We start from the raw sequence: 21,061 nt of genomic DNA on the forward strand, positions 1-21,061 counted from the left end.
TTAGGGGCTCAACACCCCTTTTAATCATTTAACAATAGTAAAGAAAGGAATATTTATATCAAAGGCATAGTCAGAACAAACAGAACAAAGTTTTTAGGTTAGCCTATTTAAATAACTCATAATATAGTTGTACTATTATAGTGATCGTACTACCCTGAATTCTAGAGCCTGGGAGCTGGAGTAGTGGAGAGTGGAGGAGGAGGAGGAAGAAAATCTCCACCCAGGACATGAGGCACACCATAAACTATTTTTTTGAAATAGGTAAATTTATCTTCTTCTTCTTCTTCTTTTTTTTTTTATTCCTCACTCATGAGACTCTTATGTCCTGACTCCACTTCTTTTCACTGGCTGTCCTTCATACGTAGATCCTTGTTCATCTCCATTTCCTGGCTTTCTTGGTAGACAGCTCATATCCTACATTTTGCAATAGGCATTTCTCTACACTCCCTGACCACCCCCAACCATACATAGATATAAGCATGTTGTCTTCCCCATTAGAATATTAACTCCTTGAGGGTAGGGACTATGATTTTACCTTTCTTTGTATAACCAGCACTTAGTGTCTTTCTTGGCACATAGTAGGAAGTTAATACATTCTTGTTGAGTGATTCCCAATTTCCCTTTCTATGTCCCTCTCCTGTTCCTATGTGCTTCTCTCTAGTCCACAACACCCCCACCCTCATTCACTTTCTAATGTCTTCAACTGCTCATTGTGGTACCCCACCTAGGCCAGCCTTAGGATCCACAATTACGCTCCCTCAATCAAAATTCAGCAAAAATCGTCTCTCCCCGTACTTTTTTTGTAAATTGAAAGTGATACTCAGAGGATTCTGGGAAGACGGTGGAGTAGGTCAGAAGATTTCAAGCTCTCAAGATTTTCATCCACAAAATAGCCCATATGGGGTGGGGGGGGGCGCAAACACAGAACCATGAAAACAAATAAGAGTAGGGGCAGAGCAGGGGTCCTCTCTGGACAATTGGAGATCAGAAGAAAAATCCCAGGATGAGATTTCCTCCTGGTGAAGAGTAAACACCTCCAGGCTGCTTAAACAAGCCCTGGGGTTAGCTGGTTTGGGAGGCTGCCTCTGCCCCAGACAGGGACTTTTACCCCTGGGACAGTGAGGAGAGTTGGGCCTCTGACCTGGGGAAGCTCTGGGGAACCTCTGCTAACTAGGAAAACCAGACCCAGCTGTGCTGCAGAGACAGGGATGGGGCGAGAAGGAACCAGCACAAGTTGGGTGAGTACAGAAGAAATGGAACGGGACTCTGCTGGCTGTGGGCACTTACAGGAGGCTGGAAGTCTTGGTTTTTGAGTTCAAGATCAAAGGCCAGAGGCACCATCCCCCATACCCCAGCACTAGAGGCAATTGTAAAAGCTAAATTATTACAAAAGAAAATGCACAGGCAAAGTTGCCATAGAGAGCTACTATGGGAATAGAGAAGATCAGAGTTTATCTTCAGAGGAGGATACTGAAGCAAAGAAACCCTCTTCTACCCCAAAGAGTAATGTCAAATGGTCACCTGCCCAAAAAGAATTAAAAATCAAATGAGACAGATTGGGGAAAAAAAAAGAAAAATAATACAAGAAAAACAAGAATATGAAAAGAACTGACCTACTGGCCAAAAATATCATACCCAGCAAAGCTAAGCATAATTCTGAATGAGGGGAAAAAAAAGAACATTTGATCAATTGTCAGACTTTCAGGACTTTGTTAAAAAACAAAAACAAAAACAAAAACAAAGACAAAAAAAACAAAACTCTGAATTCAATAGAAGATTTGACATAAAATAGCCAAGAGAAATATAAGGTACATACCAATGACCAATTACAAAAGACTAAATAAGGATAGAATGTCTACCTTTTATGTATGGAAGATGTAAAACCTATCTCTAAGATTGTTACTAGTAATTAGGTAACATAAGAAAGATTGGGGTGGATTTGAGTATTATATGACTTCAAAAAGTAAAACCATTCAAGTACAGTTAAAAGAGTAATTATCTTTTACAAATGAGGTGCAAGAGGAAGAACCAATACAGAGGAATTGATTGGAGGATGGCTGTTAGTTCTGGAAACCTACTTTCATTGGGAATGGATTCAAGTAGAATTACATATATATATATATATAATATAATATATTATATTATATTATATATTATGTAATATATAATAAATATTATATAATATATATATATATATATATAATAAAAGAATTAAGTTTCCACATAAGTAGATAAGAAATCAGCACAGACAGTCTAACTTCTCTGTCCGGGGGGGAGTGACAACACAATTCTGGGCACATAATGTATGTTAAGGGTGGGGCTTGTAAGGAGTATTGTAACCCAGAAGGATCAGGACCAATCCTGATCCAGAAGGGAAGAGTTAGGCAATTACTAACTATAAAGCTTGCTCTTGCTTCTGTACTTGGCGCACTCTCTCCTTCAAAGGAGGTGTGCCCACTTCTCTTGAGAACTGAAAGGACACACTTCAACCCCTTCAATAAAAAGTCTTTGAGACACCAGTCTTTGGAACTGAGTCTGGGGTCTTCTTTATAACTGGATAAAGGAGGGTGAGGGGATAGGTTAAAAGAGGGATATAGAATGGTATTTAGATTTAGGGGAACAGGAGGATAAGGGATAGATTGCTCCCTGTAGAGGGGAAGGTGAGGGAATAGGCTAAAAGGGGGATAGAAAGGTATTTAGATTTAGGGGAATAAGAGGATAAGGGATGGATAAGGAGTGGGGGTAGGTTAAATAGTAAGAGTGTAAGGTAGCTGGTAGAAATAAAGTAGAGGAGTTAGGAGGGATAGGAAAAAAGAGATATGCACAAACATACAAACTAAGAGTAGGATTAGAATCTCTTAGGGAAAGCATATGTTTATATATGTATGTATGGGTATATATGTATACATGTATGTATATATCAATACCTATATATAAATATATCCAAGCTCAGTTGTAGCCTTGGAGTGGTGGGTAGGGGGGAGACAGGGGGAAAAAAGAATGAAGTAAAAAGTGTACAGTAGAGAACAAAAGAAAACCTACAAGGAAACAAAGAAAAGATGGACAGCTTTCAACATAATGCACAATATTTAATATATAGGCTTTCTTGAAATGAAAAGTCATTGCTATATATTTTGAATCCTCTCAATGTTCTGCTGTGCACATGACATGTTTTTTTCTTATTTTATATTTAACTTTAATATTTGTGTTTTTCTTTTCTTATTATGTATTTAAGTTTTAGCATTTGTCTAAAATTAAAAAAAATTTTTAAAAAGTGATACTCTATGGAAAGAGGAAGGTGTGGGTAATATTGGAAAATGCAGATGATATTAAAGGAAATTCTATCAATATAATTTTAAAATTTTATAATTTCCTTCAACCCTAGTGACTCTCTTCGCATTTGAAGTTCTAGCAGCAAAACAAAGTGAAAAAGAAAATTCAGACAGGATGGGGGAAAATATTTTTGCTATAGAGAGGCCAGTTCTGAGAAACTGTTCTTAAATGACTGACCTAAAATGTTTCCTCCCCCAACTCTCTTCCCTCCATGTCACTCCCTCCTCAACCCCCCCCCAAACCATAGCCTTTCCCTTCCCCCCCCCCTGAATGTTCCAAGTGTCTCTATTTCTTTCACAACCCCCCCCCCCCAATAGCTTTTCTAGAAGCAGAAGCTGAAACTCCTGATACTGAAACTGGGGGTACAGGAGTTGGGGATTCAGCCATCATTTGTGTTTATGATCTTGGATTAGTCATGTCTTTTCTCTAGGGCCTCAGTTTCCACTTCTGAGAAATGAAGTAACACACCAAAGCATAATCACCCACAACTCTTCCAAATCAAAGGTTGCACTTCAAATTAAATTCTATTCTATGTTCTGGATGTAGAATTTTATAATGAATTGTTTTGTAACTACCTGTTTTTTTGTATGGGAAGCAGAATTTTTGCTCAGACCTGTGATTTCATATAATGAAGGGAACTCACTGTGTGAAAGACTCCTCTAAAGGCACACACGGACTACTGGAGAATTTTAGGGAATTGCTTGGACAAGTAAAAAGTAAACTGATTTGGTTAGGTCTCTCAGTCACTGTGCATCAGTTCTAATTGAAATGCGTGCATTTAAACTCCAAGGCTAGTTCTCAACTCTATGACTATTACACTAACAGGTCTCTTAGTTGAAGGAGATGATTCACCTAAATATTTGCTGTTTTCCCCCCAGTCAAATACAATCAAGATCTTAAATGTCTCAATGCTAGAAGATGATATAATATTATTCAAAGAATATTGTTAGGTAAAGTTAATATTTTCTTAATAATTTGCTATGGTTTAAATTGCATGAGGACTATTTGGTTAGTAAAAGTATTTTTTTTTCAAAAAATTCCATTCCATTAATTATATTAGGAAAATTCTCCTGTAGAAGTTCATGAGATGAGTGTTTATTTCTTTTTAACTATGCACTATAAACTCTCCATTATATATCATAACTTTTTTCAGGTAACATATCTTTTAACAATTGGACCTTAATACAGAAATCTGGAATATTGTTCCTAGGCATTTGATTCAAAACTCTCCCATACAGCATTTGGGTTTTGAAAGTGAAACATATAAAAATACCAACAAACTTTTTTTGTAATCTTAGAACTCTATTTCAATATTTGCCTTTTATTATAATACAGCCAAAATTGACATCTAACAGTTGTGATTCTTTTTAAGACTACAAGATCTTCACTTTGTTAGCAAAAGTAAGTACAAAACAGATTGTAAACCACTTAAAATGCAGGAATTATGTTACTTGATTACTTATGATAACTTACAGATTCTAGTCCCTCCCCCACCAAATATTTACCTCAAATTGTTCTATAAATACTTATTCCTACAAAAAACATCATATGTGAGGTATTCCTTTTTATTTTCCGGCTTTCTTTTTTGTCTGTGATTTGTTACTAAGTGGAACCAGAGAAACTTTTAAAACATCTTCTTTCTCTCCATCAAAATATATCTTGTGACCATGCTAAAAAAAAGTATCTAAATGACTTTTGACCCGGAAGACCCATTACCAGGCATATATTCCAAGGAGGACAAAGATAGAAATGCACAATACCAAAACACACACAGCATATATGTGCTTTAGTAATTTACTGGAAGCAGGGGGAACCATCTTTCCCTATGAAAACTGAACAGTTGAATTGTAGAGTGTTATTTAAGCATAAATGTGACTTTGTAGTGATTAATTCAAATATTATTGAAGCATTAGAAATCCAGAGTATAATGATTATACTTCAATTTCATTTATACTTTATAAACATCAAAATGTTTTATTAATGTGTTATTTTGATGAGTCAAATGGCATTAATAGGTGTTGAATAGTTTATTTTTGATGATGGATAAAAGGACACTTGCAAAATGTTAAATAATCTTTAAAATTGGGTCCCTAATAACTTACTAAATATTAAGCCTGTATGCCTTATGGGACATACTTCTAAGGGCTCTAGGAGAGACTTATGAGGCAGGTTCTTATAGCCTGTATTACTTAGCAAACAGTCAGAAATCCTGACTCTGGGACAAATGATGTAACCTTAGCAGATCCCTCAATCTTTGGGTCACGGTTTACCCATCTTAAAGAAAATTGTGGCTGCTTATCAGGAATGTTTTAAAATTGTGTTAAGCATTGTGCTTTGGGTTTCTCAGAACTAAGGTACCACATAAATTCAAATTCCAACAAAGTATCTCTCCTAAGCAAACTGTCTTTATAAAATTCCCTAAATTGAATGCACACTGATCCGAAAAAGTCTCAGGCAGGATGCCATTTAGCAGCATAAGTTATGTGAATAAGAGCAGCAAGAAAATGCAAAAGCAGTAAAGTACAAAGGAGAAGAATATGAAACTCCAACAATGAATCTAGATATGCTTGCTTGACCCCAGTCTCAGAAAAGAGAAATGAATTCGCTGATATGCATTTTTGAAAGTATTAAATAATGGCCCTCAAATGTTATAAAAGTTACCTGGAACGTGTTAAATTCATGAAGCAAAAAATATAAGGGCTCATTTAAAATTGTACTAACTGCAAGATTACACAAAAATAAGAGCAAACAGCATTGTAATTTTGAAATTTCATCACCAATATGCATTTCACCTTCAATAACTTACTTACTTTTGCCAATATAGTATGACCTAAAACAACTTACAACATAGATTTTATGTTATATTTTGTGATTATTAAATATTTACTGAAGATAACTGACAATAGATGATTGCTTATTTGAAATATCACATGTCTTAGGGCTTTTACAGATTTCTCAATTTACAAAAAGCATCAGTTTTGTTTCATAACACATTAAGTATCAGTTATGCTTCGTGTCATTTTACTAAATAGTCATTTGGGTCCGAAATATCTATTTTCATCAGGTTCTATTAGAGATATACATTGTCCTAAATGCTAAACATACATGTAATCTTCATAGAAAAACACTAACAGTCCCAATCTTGGATATCAAAACTATCTTCAGGGTCTGTGTGAGGGTACATACTCAATATTTGAAATACAGTATGTTGATGATGATGCTGTGAGGTGTAGTATGGACATAAATATAGTACATTGGATAGGAGCCCTGAACAAACCCAAGCTTGTTTTATTGCCAGCATAGCACCATATGGGATTAAGATTCTAGTATGGTTGTTTACTCCTGTTAATGAAATAATGAATGTTTACAACACAATTAGGCCCTTAGCTTATTAACCTAAAATAGTAAAATGGTTACATATAATAGAACTGGGATTGAATGATTCTTAGGGCCCAGCTCGCTGTCATTGGCATCCAGTGTCATTTAGCATATTGAAATTGATTTTCTTTAACTTTGATTAAATGTCCTTCTAGGGTCTAGGACAATGCTTTGGAAAATAATGGTATAGAGTAGGAGTTCTCAAAGTATGGCCTAGAGACCTCTCCCTACCCCTCCCTCCCCCCATTTCAACAAGGTCCAGGAAGTCAAAACTTTTTATAATAATACTAAGATATTTCAATTTCTAATATGGTAAATATCAATAGATATAACTGACATAAACCAAAGTTCTTTGGGAGGGTCCTTAATAATTTTAAGAGTGGAAAGAGTTCTTGAGACCAACAAGTTTGAGAATCTCTAGAATGGAGGATAAGTTATATCCTCTAAGGTCACATGTTATTCTGTGACAATGAATGCTTACTAGAAAAGGAAGCTTGGCATAGTAAGGCAGAAAGGACACTGGACTTGGAATCAGGAGACCTAGACTTAAAACTCGAGTTGGTTCCTTCTTAGACCTTTCTGAGACTCTATTTCCTCATCTGTAAAATGGGATGAACAATTCATCCTCTCCTAAGACCTTCATGTGAAGCATGTGCTTTCTAAATCTTCAAGCACTATATAAATGCAAATTACCATTATAAAATAACCAGATTTATAGACTATGATATCTTTTTTCTCTTTTTATATTTGGGAAGATTTGAATATGAAATTTTACAGAGAAAGTAGGTGTTAGAATTAATTGCTTTAAGTCTGTGTGCAATTAAGCATCTTGATACAATAAATCTGGTTAACAGATTCAGTTGAACTGGGATGATGGGATAATAGGTACAGAGCTGATAGGGACCTTAAAGGTCACCTAGTCCATTTTATAAATGAAGAAATGAAAGCTCAAAGATGAAATTGCCCACAGCAACATAGGTAGGAAATAACAAAGCCAGGATAGTTTTTAAAATATAAATAAACCAATAGATTATTTTTTCCGACTTTGTGAGAGAATTGTGAAGAGACTAAAGAAATGTACAGTCTTCAGTAGGTGTTTGCTGATTAACTACTGACTGTGACTAGAAATGCGCCTTATTACTTATGGAAAATACAAAATAAATGTTATGGTGCTCAGAAAAAAAAGTAGCTTATAATCTAGACTCTAGAGCAACACTCTTTCTTATAGTTTCAAATTGCAAATCTATATTTACTTCAAGACTCCATAATTTCAAAGGTGGAAATGCTCCTTGCCACATGCAGATTACAATGTCTCCTTGTCTTAGTTTACTGTCTAATGACTTGCTATGGTCTTCCCTCTCACACCTTGTGGCTAACCCTCTGATGATAATCATCTCCGAACTTAGCCAAGTGGTTTTCTCAGACAACAGATATAAAACTTATCATCAGCCAGGCTTGTACTCAAAAGTTTTTTCCAAGTTGGTCCAACCTTCAAGAATGCATAGATACTCTCTTTGAAAACCCATCGTCAGCTCCCAGGTACTTCAGAGCAACATGGGAGTATTTTATTGGCATATCAAAACCACATTATTTTCAGTCAATTAATTGCGGAGGTTTGTGATATTGCTTCTTCTTCTTCCCTTTCCTGTTCATATTTGTCTATTCCTTTGCTTAACAGGAACTAACATTTTAAAAGAAGGGGAAAGAGGTAAAAATGTAGATTGATCAGTCAAGCTGTTTGATAGCAGCTCTAAGGAAAAGTTTGGTGGTAAAGGATGTTGGTTGCCATAAATTCTATGTATGAAAATGAATCATCTATACTTTTTTTAGATAATTAAAGGGTAAGGACATTTAATCATATCTATCTGTCTATATGCACACATAAATATATTACATATATACATGTTATCATGGTTGAACCCAACTAGTGTTGGCTAAATTCAGTATTCTTTGATAGAGCATCTCAATAGCCTGAAAGTTTCTACAAACAATGAGTTAATGGTTATATATTATGTGGCATTTATATTTTACTAATCACACTTCCAGTGTATTTTGACTAGCCACCAAAAATAAACACATTTGAAACCTTTTTATTCTTTATATCCTTATGTACCATTTCTCATTCTCGCCATCTTGAGAAAATACCCTCAGGAGCATTTAACCATAACTAAAGAAAGATTCAGTAGCTTTTCTTTCTGAATTAAGCCAAATTAATTGTTTTTAACTACTAATTGGATTTATTTAACCTTAACATTTAAAGATATATTTCTCACAGCCTTCTACAATTTTAACTGTTGCTGTCAATAAACTATGTTGGAATATCCAAAAAAAATTAAATTTGTTATCATTTTTGCTCTTGGCCTAGAAGTGACTCATGAAAACTTCAACCCAGAAATTTATCAATTACAAAAAACTTGTTATGAAATTTATTAACAGCAATTCTTAGAAGTGACTGCCTTCATTCTTTTTGTAACTATAAAGGATAATTGATTTTGGTTTTCTTCTATTTCTGAGCTTTGCTAAAAAAAAAATTTAGGCTGCATTGAACACATCCACAAATATGTGAGCATATGTATGGAAATACAATATGTGATCTCATACAAAGGCATGGTAAATATGAGATAGGTAATCAAGGAGAGAAATGAGGATGGGATAGAGGAAATTTCCTGAGCATAGAGCCAAAATTATAGACTCTAGGTTCAAGTCCTCATGAGATATCCTTCAATCATATAGCTTTCCCACAGGTTTCCTCTCAAGATGTGTCAAATGCATGAGAAAGAAGCAAAGTCTGTCATTTGTGTACTCATTCAAAGCCTTCTTCCATGGAAGGAAGTGGCTAATTTTTCATTTCACACCCAAAAAGGCGTGAAAAGGCAAAACAGAGACAGGCTGGCTAAGGGTGGTTGTGAATTAGAAGAAGAAAAGGTATGTCTTCTACAAAAAGACATGTGCATATATGCATATTCAAAAAGGAAAGCAAAAAAGAAGAATTTTAAAGAATGCTATTGAAAACATTAAAACCTGCTCATCACAAACTTATAATTTTACGTATCTACACACAGACATTTTATTTATATTAAAGAAAGAATCAGGATAATTCTGCTTGAATTACAATACATAATTCTAGATACAAAAGGCTGCTGTAAAAGAAAAAAATGTCAAAGAGTTACTTTAACCCTTTCCGTTTGTTATTATTTTGTGCACTGGTTCTGCCAACCACCAAATATTTAGCTAACCCTCTATTATCATCTTTGGAACTCTTCCTATTTGCCTACTTTTAAATATAACCTAACCTAAAAAAGGGAAAAAAGGAAGAACTATTGCAATAAGTTGAAATAATGAGCAGAGTATGGTAAATTTTTAGAGGAACAGAGGAAAGCATACACTGGAATCCCATTGTTTGTTAATAAAATTTGTGTTCATCCTTTCCATAATCAACTAGAAGATGTACTCTTCAGTATCATGCTGGCAGTTTGTTTTACGTTACATTTCATTTTAGCAGATGGATTGCAAATTGGCAACTACTCATGCCCTAGTGAATAAAGTTCCATTACATTTCTCCCATTTAATTTGTGATTGTTCTTTTTTTTTTTTAAAGTGGGGAAATGGATATCCCCTGAAGCCAAAAAATTTTGGTTGTATTTTTCTCTGTCGGCTTGCAAATCCCATTTGTATACCTACACATTAGAACATTGGAGATAATTTAATGTTTTTCTTTTGTCTGATATTTCACATTCATTCTCTTATTTTATTAAATAGCTAGCACCTTATGTTCTGACAGTTCCTCAACTATTCTGTTCCTATATACATGAACATATGTTCTAAAATCGCATATCTTCCTGGCTCTTCCCTGTTAAGAGCTAGGAATCCTGGGAGGTATATTTATACCCTTTAGTAAATCAGAGCTCCACTGCACTAAATGGACCCTTAGTGGCCTGGAAGAATTAATGCACCTCCCTAAATCCCGAACATATGCTCCAGCAGTGCCTGACTCACTGGGAAGATCTTACTGGTAATGTGAATTGTTGTGTGCTGTGCAATTATTCTACTCACCACCATGACACAGTTAGCTGAAGAGTAGAATGAATTGTTCACAGCAACATGCGCTAATGCACAGTAAACCGACATATTTAAAGGATACCCAAGGAAAATGAACCACTATAAATATGATAATGATTCAACTGGACTTAGCTCATTTATCTTTATGACCTAATTAAATTAAAAAAAAAAACTAGGAAAAATATTAGAAAAAGAAATTCCCAAATTCATCAGGGATTCTGGACTCTTGAATTTATCATGTCAGTTCAGAACAAAATGGTTTTAAATTATTAAATTCCCCCTAGGCACCTGTATTTCCCATTACAGCCTCATCCAGATTACTGTTATTGTGCATTAGCAAATCTCCTTGAATAGAGGCTATGCACAAGTCTTAAAGATAGAACACAGCATTTTTCTTTTGTAGGTAAGAGTGTCACTGCTTTTGCAGCTAAGAGGACTACGTGGCCACAGCTCTGGGAAGCTGCTCATGGTCCTTGTGATGCCTCCGATTTCGTTTTTTTTTCATCTCCTGCACGTGCTTCCATTTAGCGCCCCCTTTGTTTCTCTGCCTCCGTTTTTCCCGGTGCCACATCTGTTCGCAGTACTGGTCCAGGCTGAAGTTGGGGCTACTGAGGATTTGCATGTAGTCTTTATACCTCAGCCGGGACTCAGCTAGCAGATCCTTGCCCCGTCCCTCCTCGAGCTCCACTTTCTGAGTATTTTCCATTTGCTCATTCTCTATGACGTTCAAAGTCAGTTTCACAATGGTGTGGATGAATGTGTGCTCCTGTGCTTTGCAGTAGTACATCCCAGAGTCCTTCTTTTGCAAACTGCGAATCAGCAGCCCATATTCAGTTTTGATGACCCTTTCATCAGGTTTCAGCTGCAGAATTGGAAAATGGAGGCAATAAATTAAAAACAGAGAGGGCTACAAGCAAATGAAAACATGTTACATATTTATACTTCAGTGAACCTGCAAGATCTCTTCCCTTTATGTCTGTCATCACACAGGCTACTTTGTGTCCTATCAAAAAAAAAGCCAGGCCCCACTTAAACCTTATTGAGAGCCATTCACATTTGCATCTTATTAAGTCTAACCACAAGATTGAAATGAAGTAGTTTGTCTTTCAGTCTTACAGAACACAGTGGGGAAAAAAAAGAAGGAAAAACACAGACTCTCTCATTGACCTGCCTTGTAGATTAATTGATTCAATAAACAATTCCTGGTGCACAAGCTACTATCTAAATTCCATAACTGGATTGTGAAATCAATAACCACTGGTTAAATAAGAATGAGCTCTCAGTAAAGTGCCCACATGAACAGTCTGATGGAACAGTTTTTTTCTGAAAGGCACCAACACTTCTCTCTAGATAAAAGACAACTAAATAAATGATCAAAACAGTATGTGAGTACATGGAAGCTGTAACAGAGTTACTTGTTAAATGTCAAGTAGAATGGCAAGGACAAAGGTCCATACAGCTCTTTGAAAGTGGAGGTTTGTAACCGAGGAGAACCACAGCTGGAAGGATAACTACATTTTAAGTTGAATTTCCCCCTTTATTTTGGAATGTGCTTTGATACTGTGGTGTATATGTGATACTTTAAAATATGCAGTTTGTGGAAATATTTGCCATACCAATGTATAATGTGACATGGTAATCAGAGTTCACATGTGAGAAAGCACAATAGACGAAAGTACCTCCATTAAGATTCCCTTTGAAGAAATAATATTGAAATGCATTTAAAACATTCAAACTAGTGAACCTATCTTTTGTAAAACTGATGAAATGTTTCTAGACACAAGGGTTTTGTTTAATCCATGCGGTGTCAAGCACCTCACTTTCAGAGAAAACAACAAGCAAAGAGCTAGAAGCCTTCTTAGTTTACATACCTACCCCTCTAACACACTTAGAAGATGGAAATCCAGGAGGGAGAAAGAGGACTAAATTAAATTTACTCTCAGTGGGTGGACTGTGCTCTGTATCTTCTTGTGAAAAATAAGCAGGATATTTCCTCTGCCACTGAAAAGAAGTGGAAATATAAAGGCTGGAAGAAACCCTGAAAATTAAGGAAGCATTATATGCTGTGCTATACCACAGATGAGCAAAGTAGAAGAATACCTCCATTCTTGGTTTTGCTTCTCATGGTGTGAACAAAACCAATAAGCTGCCTTATCTTGCCCTCTTGCACATTATATGAAGAACGCATGTGATGAAAGGAAAATAGCACCACACGGACCTGCTATCCAGTCCTGGATCTGACACTAACTGTGGTTTCTGGCAAGTTATTTATGCTTATTGAGTAATTTCCTCAAAAGTAAAATGGGCATAATCATACTTTTATCACTAACTTCACAGGCTGGTTGTGATGTTAAAATACTACTTTATTGTGAATTGTTATTACTACATAATTAATATCAAAAATATAAATGTCTGAAATGAAACTACTTAAATCTGGAACTATACCCCCAAATTCACTAAGCTGTGTATACCGACCCCAGTCATGTTATTGTTAGGCCTATTCTACAAAGAAATCAATGAAAGAGAAAGTGTCTGCATATATAAAAATATTTATAGCAACTCCTTTTTGTAGTAGCAAAGAACTGGATACTAAGGGAGTTCCCTTTAAGTGGGTAATGGCTGAACAAATTATGGCATATGAATATAATGGAATACATTGTGCTAAAAGAAATAATGAAAAGGAGAATTTCAGAAAAACTTGGAAAGGTTCATATGAACTGACTCAAGAGCAGGAATTGCACAGGATCAGGAATTGAGCCCGACCAGGAAAACAATCTATACAATTACAACAACGTGGTAAAGACAAATAATTTTGGAAGCCCTGAGAACCCTGATTAGTGCGATGACCAACCATGATTTCAGAGGACCAATGAGAAAGCATTTTAGCAACTTCCTGTGTGATAGACTACAGATGCAGAATAAAACAGATTTTTGGACATGGCTAACATGGGAATTCGTTTTGCTTGATTATGCACGTTTACAAAGGTTTGTTTATTTGATCATCTGTATGTTTGTTTACAAAGAAAGCAAGGGAGAAGTGGTTGGGAGAGAAAATAAATTTTTATTATTTGAAATAAAAGTTAAAATTTTTGTTTTGTTTTGAAGAAAAAGTACTGCTTATTAAAATGGCCACCCTGAATTCATTGTTCAACTCAAAAACGTGGAGGCTAACTGGGATATTACAATCAATCAATTAATCAATCAATCTATCAATCAGCATTTATGAGAGAACCTTCATATACTGTCTTCTAGGCTTTGACAGAGGCAATAGTAGGAATGTAAATAAACAAGTGAGACAGCCCCTCTTCTCTAGGAGCCTACATTAACTACCAGATAGGTTTTTAAGGTCAAAATATTATTTTTAAACAAGACCTGTGATTTCATCCTTATAATGGGCTCCCAGGGAATCAATGCAGATCAGCAACTTTTATACAACATTTAGGTTTACAAAGCTGCTTAGACACTGAGAGACCGGCTTGCCAAGTCACAGTCAGTCAGAATGATAAGTAGGACGTAAAACCCAGTTCTTTCTGACTCCCAGTCCAATATGCCATGCTGGCCAAACACAAAACAAAATTAAAGCCACATTTTAAACACTCTAGAAAGGCTTTCCCCTAAGCAAACTCACAGACTTGAGTTTTTTCCCCTTTTTTGAATAAGGTTAAATCACAATAATTTCCCAACTTAGAGTGTCTTCTTAACCCCCCTTTTGTCCTCAGATGATTCATTTATCTTCCTCTTTATCATTAAGGGGGTAATTGTCCAACCATTATCATCCTCCTCCTCCTCCTCATCATCACCATTCTATTATTGTTACATTACTGTTGTACTTTATAGCTTACAAATGTATTTTTACACACATTATATCATTGACTTTTCTAAGAAACTTGTTATATATGTAGGGCAGGAATTATGATTCCCACTCTACAGATGAAGTTTTATATGGCATAAAGTTCATTAAAAAGTCCCTCATCTTCAAATTCGGCCTCAGACACTTCACATTTACTAGCTGTGTGACCCGGGGTAAGTCACTTAACTCGGATTGTCTCACCAAAAAAACAAAAACAAAAACAGAAACAAAAAAACAAGCAAACAAAAATGTCCCTCATCTAGGACTCATTCTCCTATGTGATGGCTGCCCCCTCATTTTTTTTTTTCTAACACATGGTATATTTGAGGAGTTAGGTGGCCAAAACTTTTTGGAAAAAAAAAAGAGTGAAATATTACTAACATTGGAGACTACTGCCATATTACTTGGGGGTGGGGAGTGAGGGATATTCCAAAATTGTCATTTTTGTCAATCAACAAGGACTTGCAGGGAAACTAGGCACCTAAATGTATTATTCTAATTCATATCTACTTTTGCTTTTAATGACTAAGATTCTTAATAATGGTTTTCTTAAGTCACATTTCCTAATGTATAGAAGCCATTACACCTCTGTTCCACTGATCTTTTTTTTTTTTTTAATCTTGACAGGAGGAAATTATGAGTGATTCCACACATATTGTACAACACTTCATTATTATTTTTTTTCCTGTTCTCTTTTTGCATCCTGTTTATGTTGTTTTACTCACAGGTTTAGTAGTTTTCCTGCCTTTCCTCTATACTTTTGTCCCCATAGGACAGAAAGTTTCATAAACACCTGGCATTTCATTAGTTGGTACTAGATCTTTAACCTTTTGCTCTCGAATGCTTAATTTGTCCTTTAGTGTCTGACCTGCAGATGTAAAACACATTTTATTAAATTTCAAGCTTTCTGGATTTGCTGTTTAGGTAGTACAGATCATTTCATTGATGTTAGATGTGGTTTTATTCTTTCCATAAATTTCAAAACTATGCATTATAATGAAAAAGCAGCTCCAACAGGATGCATTCAAAATTGATAAATTAGATTATCACAGGATTTTAGCAATTTGAAGGTAGGCAATCTGCAAGTCCAGAAATTAGGTAGTTGATTAACATTTGCCTAGTCTACATTCTTATGTCACTTGCTGCTTTTATTCTGCATTGAAATAGGATGCATTATGCACACTGTATGTCTCCAGTGAAATGTCAGCACAGTCAATTTAGAAAATGCAACTCCTCTGCAAAGAGATAATGCAATCTCTGGTCAATGATTTAAACTCATGGAATTTTCTCCACTTTAGAAGTGATAAGTAAAAATCGCTGAGACCTACAAATCAAAACCATGCTTCAAAAAAGCATGGTATATCCATTTACCTAATGTAAGAAAAGAGAATATGATATATTTCAAATTATTAAATGTAGATCCCCAGTGAAAGGCATTTTTTTTCAAATGGGAAGACAGAGGATATATATATATATATATAAGTGCCAGGACATCAGGTAAAGGTCAGTGACTTCTGTTCATGTTAATGGCTGACTAATGGTAATTCCTTTACAGATAATTCATTTGTCAGTTCTCTCACAGCTAAAATATTACACCTGAGATTATACCTTTAAAGGACATCTTCTTTCATTAACTAACACATGAAAAAGTACCAGGAAATAAATGGAATTAAACATAGAAGAGAGCTAGTTAACTGAAGAATGAAAACAAAATGGAGACAGATACATGGAACTATTGTATCCCCATACATTTCTATTAAGCATCTACAGAATTTTAAAATTTATTTAGTAAACAATGAAAAACAGATGAAATTATATATGAGTGTGTGTTGAAAAGGAGTAAAGATTTTTACAGGAGAGTGGATAAGGATGATTTATACAAGTATCACAAAGGAGTAAATAGTTAATAAAGAAGGGACATATTTAAAGATGTTTTAAATCCTTCTCAGAAGCATATGCTTTGCACATTTTATAATTGAAAGAAGTAAAAGACATGATGATGATGATGATGATAATGATATTAAACATAGGAATTTATGACTGACTATAGGAAACTTGTCCATATTATACTTAAAGGGCAAATGATGTAGGGGGAGTAGTTTTTACTCCCAGTTCACAAAAGTCTAGGGCAGGGCGGAGGTGGAGGGGGCAGCTCAGAGGGAATGACACTTGGGACTGGCTGACTAACCCACCAGTGAGAAACATTAACATCATCAATTACAAAAACAGCATCAAGAGCAAGTCACTAGATAATTGACTCATGAACTTAATCACACCAGACTATGAAGTAACTCAGTAAGGAAGCATCCTCCCACTGGCAGCAGGACAGGCTGGTGACAGCTTCTGTGCTACAGGAGATCCTCTCCTCTCCCAGAAACCATTCTAAGTGGAAGTAAGATTCTGAACTGTGACCTTCTGAGCAAGAAGGAGAGTATGTCCTGCTGGGCCAAATGCTTCCAATCTAGTCTGGATTTTGCCCTTTTCCTACCCTCAGGAAACAGTATTGCAGGTCCTAGACAAAGCATCACTTTGTATAAATGATCTGCTGAAACATTACAGCTCTGGTACTTTAAAATGCAATGCCATAAAAACACAGTTGAAGTTGCATTTAAATTTACAGAACATAATACCATCTTCACTGTGTGAAGTGATTTTAAAAATTCCACTACAAATAAATAAAAAAAGGAATTTGCATTAATAAAACATTTGTATTAATAAAAATTTCTTCCCCAAAAGGATGTAAGATAATCAGGTAAATTATGGACAAGAAAAGGAAAAAAGATCATGTAAATTTGTAATTTTAAAAATGTTAAGTAGGCAAAGTACACAAGGGACACACTTTTTTTAGAAGTCAGTTTTTTTAAAAAGATTAATTTTAATGAAATATTTTACTTGAACTGAAAGTTTACATATCTATATTAACAATAAACTTGAAACCACATTGGTTTTATCTCCTTTAAAAGTAAGGTAACTATAAAAAAATAGCTAAAGTAAAATCTAAATTTTTTTAAGTTCAGAAATCTTTGATCTAATACATCTTTTTTGGAAAAAGAGAGAGACAGAGAGAAAGAGAGACAGAGACAGAGACAGAGACATAGAACGAGAGAGAGGTATCTAAATGTACCCATATATGCATGCATATGAACATACACAAAACGTGATTTCTTGCATTGATTTCCATCACACTGAAGGTTGGCAAAGATTTTCCCAACACTCCAAATCCTCTTCTCAATTCTCATCAACTTAGAGCTCTCTTCCCCATTTGACAATATTGATGGCCACCAGTTCAGGATACTGAAGAGGGGATTGAGGTACTTAGTAGGAGTTTGGATTAGAGGAGTGTTAAGATCCTGACTGACTGTTATTGTTGAAAACAGTTTCTCCTTGGCATGACTGGAGCGTTCTCTACCACCTAAATAGAGGCATTCTCAGAAGTTCTGTCCTTAGTCCCTCTTTTCTTCTCTTCTGGTCTTTTCACCTTTGATGATGTTAACCACTCTAAGCTCTTCAACTTCATTAAAATTACTCAAGGAGCTGTCTCCAAATCCAATTTCTATCCGGATATTCAGTTGTATCCTTCAAACTTCCTCTTGGGAATCTGACTTGATGCCCTGCAGGATCCTCCAACTCAACATGTTCCAAGCCAAACTCTTCATGTTCAAAACTAGCTCTTCTTCCTGATTTTTCTATTTTTATTAATGGAATCCTCATTTCTAGAGGGCTGTAATGTTGACTCTCTCCTTCTCATCCCTGATATTCATCAGTCACTAAATCTGGCTAATTCTTTTTAATATCTTTCATTTATATCTCATTTCCTTTCATTCCCATGATCACTATTCCAATTTTAATTCTTATCATGTCCCCTCTGGAGAATGGTAATAGACTCCTAACTAGGCTCCCTATCTATAATCTCTCCCTTGTCAAGCTATCCAAGGAAGATTGATTTATCTTCCTAATAAAGAAATCTACTTAAAAACATCAATGCCTCCTAACTGCTTACCAAATTAATTCTAATTCTTTAGCCTGACAATCAGAGTCCTTCATGCATTGCCTCCAACCTGTGTTTCCTGTTTTATACCTAACTATGTCTCCTGACCAAATAAGATTATTTGGTATTTCTGAACATTCCTCTTGATTTTTTCCCTTTCTTTTTCATTTAAAAATTTGTTCTGAACTTAAATACAAAATAAAATGAGCATTTCCACATATATTGTGAAACAGGACAGTATTGTTACGTGAAATATCCAAATACTGTGGAAGAGGAAAACTGTTCATCCCTATTCTGTAGAGCATGCTTTTCTTTTAAAGTATCTAATGAAGTCATTATGAAACTTTCAAAGCTATCCTGTTTTTCTCTGACTCTTTCTATATGCCTCTTCATTTTATAAGTCCATGACTTGTACTATCCCTTCTTTCAGAAATTCCATCTTTACTTGTCCAAATCCTACTTACTCTTCAAAACCCTGTTCAAATTCCACTTCCATTTATTAAGACTTTCCTGATCTTCCTACATGATACCTCTCTTAACCATAAATATGATTGTACTTCTGACAGATTATAGCCTGCCTTGCATTGCCTGTTATTTGGGTATTACTTTTGAGAAATACTCCTTCCTTCCTCCTAGCTTGTATTCTCCTTGAGAGAAGAAATCACACATTTATCTCTACACCCCTGGCACTGCCTTGCACACAGCAATTAAGTCAATAAATATATGTTATTTTAAATTTAGTTCTAATTGGAGATGAAGGAATCACTTCACCATGGATGGAGCTGTATTTGAAAAGGAGTGCATACATTAATGATAATGGGCTCCTTAAAACAAGTTCACTGTGCTGTTCACATTAGTATCTTAAGACAAATTCCATTTTTACTATTGAATAGAATTTCTGCCTTTTGTGTTTCCTGTATCTGCTTTTGGCATGGTGCTGTGATAAATTCAAAAGGAGATCCATTAATGCCAGCAAATCCAGAAAAGCAATATGTAGAGGCAGGGGAGGGCCAATAAAAGTGGGATATCTGCAGCAGAAATTATCCCATTGTTTTAAACATACCAGTGGCTAATTTTATAAGAAGGAAAATCTTCATGTATATTAGCAGAACTAAACTCATGCTTATATTATTAACATATAGGACAATTGTGATACTAACTCCCTCATAAATTTGATAATAAATAACTCATTAAGAAAACTTCCATTTTAAATATTTCTGATGAACTTTTCAAATATACTACTAGACAAGATCTGTAATATTTCAACACTTTGTTACAATAATTATTTCATTTTAAGCCTAGGTACCTAAGGATCCACATAGTTCCTTCCTCTGCTGTTACAGGAAGTTTATAATAAACAAAAAGTTAGGAGTACATTCAAAATTATTTCTCTGAGACTCCATGTTTTACAATCTGCTTTAATCCATATTTCTATTTGTCTGTATTTAACCTAACACTCCTTTGAGGTTGAAGCAAAATTCAGGTTACCAGAATCATTTAGGTCAAGAGTCACCAGAGTATATTACAGTGTTTATTGACAGACACCTGGAGGGGAACTTGGAGAATGGGCAGGCCTTTGCTTGGAATTTCCCTTGATCCTTAAGGAAATGAGGATAACTGGTAGCATGACACTGATGACAATAGGGCCAATGGCCAATGTCTCCCTTTGCTGTCACAGCTCAGTTCTACCTTCTCCTCCTGTTGGTGCCTTTGGGTTTCCTATTCCTTATTGCATAACTCTTGATGTTCCCACTCCTTCCTCTCCACTGCCACCCCTTCAAAATTTCTCCCTTTCAAATAAGTCATCATTGGTAATATGCTGTGGCCTATGTAACCCAATCCATCAGACAACAAATTTTTGACAAGAGCCTAATAGCAAGTCACTTGCCCAGACACTGTGCTAGATACTCGGGATACAAGTACAAAGAATGAAGTGACCCCTACTAGTAATGTGTTTACATTTCAACATAACTATAAGGTGAATAAATAAATATATGTATGTGTGTATATATGTGTGTACGTATATGCATGTGTACACATAAATATATTTAAACATGTTTATTAATATGTAATATATAAAATTATAAATATATATACACATACATACATACACACCTCCATACACATACACACATGTATACATGCAAAGTAGTTAAATACAAGGAAGCTTGGGAGGAATGGCCCTAGTTGACTGGGGATGAGGAAAGGTTTCATGCAGAAGATGATGTTTTAATTCTATTTTAAAGAAAGTGCCTCTATAAGCCAGAGGTGAGGCAGGAGTGCATTCCAAGAAGGGTGGATGGGTAGTTTGAAGGCTCAGAGATAAATGATGAAGTTCCATGTATGCAGAATGGAGAAGGTCAGGTTTACTGTCATATTTGGGAGAACAGTAACCAGGAGGTTGAAAGGTACAATGGCACCAGCATTAGTAGGCCTTTGAAATCCTAAATAGA

General features: G+C 35.4%; 1 protein-coding gene across 3 annotated transcripts in view; it reads right to left on the reverse strand.

Annotated features, from left to right (window-relative positions):
- Positions 1-4,458: 4,458 nt before the first annotated feature.
- Positions 4,459-21,061, reverse strand: part of SEMA3D (semaphorin 3D) — a 256,333-nt gene continuing 239,730 nt past the window's right edge. For all 3 annotated transcript variants that reach the window (XM_027838813.1, XM_027838812.1, XM_027838814.1), the window contains exon 18: positions 4,459-11,632. In XM_027838813.1, coding sequence (XP_027694614.1) covers positions 11,207-11,632 — 426 coding nt within the window. In that variant the 3' untranslated portion in view covers positions 4,459-11,206. The remainder of the gene's footprint in view (positions 11,633-21,061) is intronic.

The sequence above is a fragment of the Vombatus ursinus genome, unplaced genomic scaffold (genome assembly GCF_900497805.2).
Source record: "Vombatus ursinus unplaced genomic scaffold, bare-nosed wombat genome assembly UNPS02014830.1, whole genome shotgun sequence".
Lineage (NCBI taxonomy): Eukaryota > Metazoa > Chordata > Mammalia > Diprotodontia > Vombatidae > Vombatus > Vombatus ursinus.